The sequence below is a fragment of the Lathyrus oleraceus genome, chromosome 1 (assembly GCF_024323335.1).
Source record: "Lathyrus oleraceus cultivar Zhongwan6 chromosome 1, CAAS_Psat_ZW6_1.0, whole genome shotgun sequence".
In the NCBI taxonomy this organism is placed as follows: Eukaryota; Viridiplantae; Streptophyta; class Magnoliopsida; order Fabales; family Fabaceae; genus Lathyrus; species Lathyrus oleraceus.
The window spans coordinates 319,745,837-319,750,700 of NC_066579.1; the positions used below are offsets into that span (position 1 = coordinate 319,745,837).

The 4,864-nt window shown below is 35.3% G+C and overlaps 1 protein-coding gene across 1 annotated transcript; it reads left to right on the plus strand.

Moving 5' to 3' along the window:
* Positions 1–632: 632 nt before the first annotated feature.
* On the plus strand, positions 633–4,864 carry LOC127133484 (TMV resistance protein N). The gene is made up of 5 exons (XM_051061740.1): positions 633–1,154; positions 1,478–2,591; positions 2,764–3,051; positions 3,136–3,921; positions 4,019–4,864. The coding sequence occupies exons 1-5, from the start codon at positions 670–672 to the stop codon at positions 4,544–4,546; spliced, it is 3,201 nt and encodes a 1,066-aa protein (XP_050917697.1). The 5' UTR covers positions 633–669; the 3' UTR covers positions 4,547–4,864.

The window sequence follows — 4,864 nt, forward strand, 5'->3', positions numbered from 1 at the left end:
ACCAACTCGCATCAACGTGGGCTAGGGCACGCGTTCGGGTAGCTATGGGATGTGGTACCGGAGGTCGGTTAGGTCATCCCGGTCAGCGACATTGGTCTTTATGGTATTCGTATGTAAACGCATATTAATATTAATATCAATTGGTCCGATTACGACTTTTATCTAAAACATACATTGTTTTTCAAAAAAAAATTACGCAATACACAGAGGCGTCAAACCAATTGACGCATCCTCTTTTTTTTACACATAGACGCCAATTGGATTGACAACACCATGTGCATAAGTCAATCCAATTGATGTCACCTCTTTAACTTAAAAAATAGATGATAATTCATCTGACGCCACCTCTTTAAAGAATGATAGTTTGAGAATTAATCTAAAAAATGAGTTATTTTGTAAAAAATATTGAAAACGGTGGATTAGTTGACTAAATATATGTTGAATGGTCACTACTTTATTAAAGCACCCGTGAATGGTGGCAATATAAATTTGTACTGCTGTCTGTCTATTGTCGCATAATGAAATTTGTATGAAGTTTCCCAATACACTTTAACTCATTCTGGTAAACGTTATACTTTTTACTTTTTATATAAAACTCCGATATACTTGTAAGTATCACACACTAACGTTGATTCTTAATATTCATACTTATTTTTCTTCTCTATTCTCATGGCTTCCTCTTCTTTTTCATATGGATTCACCTTCGACGTCTTCCTCAGTTTCAGAGGCTGCGACACTCGTTACGGTTTTACTGGAAATCTATACAAAGCTCTATCTGATTCTGGAGTCCACACCTTCATTGATGATAGAGAGCTTCAAGGAGGCGATGAAATTAAAACATCACTTTCTAAGGCCATTGAAGACTCTAGAATTGCCATTCTTGTCTTCTCTCTCAACTATGCTTCTTCTTCCTTTTGCTTAGACGAACTTGTCCATATCATTCAACACTTTACACAAAATAATCGTTTGGTTTTGCCCGTTTTCTATGGCGTCGATCCTTCTGCCTTGCGACATCAAATTGGAAGTTACGGTGAAGCAATAGCTAAGCATGCAGAGAGGTTCCAAAACAACGCGGAGAATATGGAGAGGTTGCAAAAATGGAAGATGGCTCTTAACCAAGCATCTAACTGGTCAGGCTACAGTTTTCACATTGGGTAAAACACTTCACTCATTTTTTCTTAAATTCTCTTTAATTTTATATTTCCAATCTATTCCTCGTGTAAATCTTGAATTACCATATATGTTTGTTAGAAATATGGTTTTAAATTGAGTCCTGGAACCGCAGTTGGGACCGCAGTATTGCTGATGCGGTAGAGCCCTAGCACAATCACCCGTGCAACCGCATTAAGAACTCCATCTGATAATTTCTTAGTATATTCTGTTATAGAAAATGTATGGGGCACACCTAGGATATACTTTCCAATGTTCCTCATATCCTTCTTGATTCACTTCCTGAAACAATTCTTTGTTTGGTCAGGAATGAATATGAATACAATTTAATTGGGGAGATAGTAAAAAACGTCACCAACAAGATTAATCGTGTTCCTTTGCATGTTGCGAATTATCCCGTTGGACTCCAATATCCATTACAAAAAGTAAATTCACTTTTTGATGTTAGATTTGATGATAAAGTCCAAATGTTAGGGTTATATGGAATTGGAGGATTGGGAAAAACAACACTTGCCCGAGCAATTTACAATTCCATGGCGGATCAATTCGAAGTGTTATGTTTTCTTCATAACGTGAGAGAAAATTCAGCTAAACATAACTTGGAACATCTCCAAGAGATGATCCTTTCCAAAATAAAGGGACATGAAATCCGGTTAGGAGATGTCAGCGAGGGAATTCCAATCTTAAAGCAAAGGCTACATCGAAAGAAGGTTTTGTTGGTTCTCGATGATGTTGATGAATTGAAGCAGTTGCAGGTTTTAGCCGGAGGACTTGATTGGTTTGGTCTTGGGAGTGTAGTAATTATTACCACTCGAGACAAACATTTGTTAGCAAATCATGGGATTGAAAGAACATATGAAGTAGATAAGTTAAATCAAGAAGAAGCTCTGGAATTGTTGAAGTGGAACTCATTTAAAAATAAAACAATTGATTCAAGTTTTGAAGGCATTTTAAAACGTGCAGTAACTTATGCTTCTGGACTTCCATTGGCTTTAGAAGTAGTCGGTTCCAATTTGTTTGGAAAGAATATAGGACAATGGAAATCTACATTGGATTGGTACGAAAGGATTCCTAACAAAAAGATCCAAGAGATACTGAAGGTAAGCTATGATGGTTTGGAGGAATATGAGCAAAGTGTTTTTCTTGACATTTCTTGTTGCTTCAGAGGCTTTGAGTTGTTGGAGATTGAAGATATACTTGAAGCTCATTATGGGGACTGCATGAAGCATCAAATTGAAGTGTTGGTTGATAGATCTCTCATAAAGATCAGTCAGGAAGGTAAACCTGGTATTGTGACATTACATGACTTGATTCAGGACATGGGGAAGGAAATTATTCGACAAGAATCACCCAAAGAGCCTGGTAAACGCAGCAGGTTGTGGTTCCATAAAGATATAGTTCATGTTTTAGAAGAAAATTTGGTAAGATTTATATGTTTTCTTTGATTTTTGAATCTTAAGCCTTCATTTCTTATTTTATACTATTATATCTCATATCACATATACGTATGTTTTACTGTTATTTATATGTAACTAGGTAGGTGTTTTTGTTAAAGTCTTCTTACCTATATCGCGATTATTTTGTTGTTAAAAGGGAACAGATAAAATTGAAATCATATATCTGGATTGCTCCTCGGATGAAGTAGTAATTGATTGGAAGGGAAAGAGCTTCAAGAAGATGAAAAATCTCAAAACACTTATTATTAAACAAGGTTGTTTTTCTAAATGTCCGACAAGTTTTCCAAATAGTTTGAGAGTATTGGAATGGCAAAGATATCCTTCACGGTATATACCAACTAACTTTTGTCCTAAAAAACTGATCATATGTAAGTTACCCAATAGCTGCTTGACCTCGTTGGAATTGGCTAGCTTTTTGAACCAGGCAAGTGAAACAAATACATTTTTCTATTCTGTATATATTTCTAAATCCATTTAAAGATTATTCATTTTAATTTTATTTATGCAGAAGTTAACGAATCTCAAAATTTTGAACTTTAAAGATTCTGAATATTTAACGCATATACATGATATATCGGGCTTATCAAATTTAGAGGATTTATCGATGAAAAATTGTAAGAATTTACTTACAATCCACGATTCTGTTGGACACTTGAATAAACTGAAAATTTTGGATGTCGGGGGTTGCATCAAGCTCCAGAGTTTTCCACCCTTGAAGTTGAGCTCTCTTCAAAAATTGAAACTTTCAGGTTGTGAGAGTCTTAAAAGTTTTCCAGAAATATTAGGAGTGATGCAATACATAAAATCCATTGAATTGGATAAAACTTCTATAGAAGAATTTCCATTTTCATTTCAAAATCTCACTGGCCTTTCCCTTTTAGAAGTATTTGGAAATGGAAGAGTTAGGTTATCGAGTAGCAGTCTTATGATGTCAAATTTAAAGAAGGTTGATGTCAAAAATTGTCATCTATTATTGCCAAAAGAAAATGATAAATTCAGTTCTGAGATGTTTTCAAAAGTGAGATCTCTACACCTCTTTAACTCCAACCTGTCAGATGAATCTCTTCCAAAATTTCTTACTTTATTTGCTAATGTGCAAAAATTAGACCTGTCGGCCAATCATTTCACAATTCTTCCCGAATGCCTCAAAGATTGTAACTTTTTATATAAGCTTTGTTTAGATGATTGCAAGAATCTGAAGGAAATTAGAGGAATCCCGCCGAGTTTAAAATATTTCTCTGCACAATCTTGCAATTCTTTGACATCATCGTCTAGAAGCATGCTACTAAATCAGGTTTTTTTCGCATAAGTATTTGATTTATTATTTAATATTTCATTTTATGATCTATAATGTTTAACTCAACTTGGGAATGTGATTTATGAGAATACAGGAATTGCATGAGGCTAGAGGCACCTACTTCTATTTTCCTTCAGGAACCGAGAGGATACCAGAGTGGTTTGAGCACCAACGTAATGGACCTTCAATTACTTTTTGGTTTCGTAACTACCTCCCTTCCGCTGCTCTCTTATTTTTGACTAAGTTGAAGCATGGGGCTGACACGTCGGATTGCTTAGCAGAAATCAAGATGTTCATCAATGGCTATAGATTTAATGAGCTTATGTTTTTAATTAGGCCCGAGATTCAATCGGGGCATGCGTATCTATTTGATATGAACCTGCATAGTTGGGTATACCTGCATAGTTCCGAAAATAAAAACGAGAATATGTGGAGCATGAAATTCATGCTAGAGGAAGCACTTTCAACAAATGAGTGGAACCATGCACTGGTTATATGCACCCATGAGATGAAGGATTTATTGCGCATAGAAAGTGGAATCCACATATTCAAAGAGAAAAATAGCACGGAGAATATTCGATTTAGCAATCCTTATAAGAAGAGTAGATTTGTAAATGTATAGACTAAAATGGAGTTTCAAATTTAGACTCAAATTTGTATTCATGTATCGGCAGGTTCTCAGTGTTCACTCATGCACATACTTTGTTAATGGATGCATTTACGCTTGAGATATGGATTTTATAAGTGTCAAAAATTCACCATTTACATTATTAGCACCACCATGGACTCTACCAACACCATTTCTGTAAGAATTGATGAATATGACATTAGGAAACCACGTGAACATTATTGGAAGACATTCATCTTAGAGCTGCTCTTGGAGATATTCTAAGCCATATTTAATTGAATTTTCTCTCACATGCTTTGCCATAGCCGATCA

Coding starts and splice junctions, on each gene's coding strand:
- LOC127133484 (XM_051061740.1), top strand. CDS start 670: ATGGCTTCCTCTTCTTTTTCATATGGATTCACCTTCGACGTCTTCCTC. Junction 3,052..3,135: donor TGGCTAGCTTTTTGAACCAG/GCAAGTGAAACA, acceptor TTATTTATGCAG/AAGTTAACGAATCTCAAAAT. Junction 3,922..4,018: donor GAAGCATGCTACTAAATCAG/GTTTTTTTCGCA, acceptor ATGAGAATACAG/GAATTGCATGAGGCTAGAGG.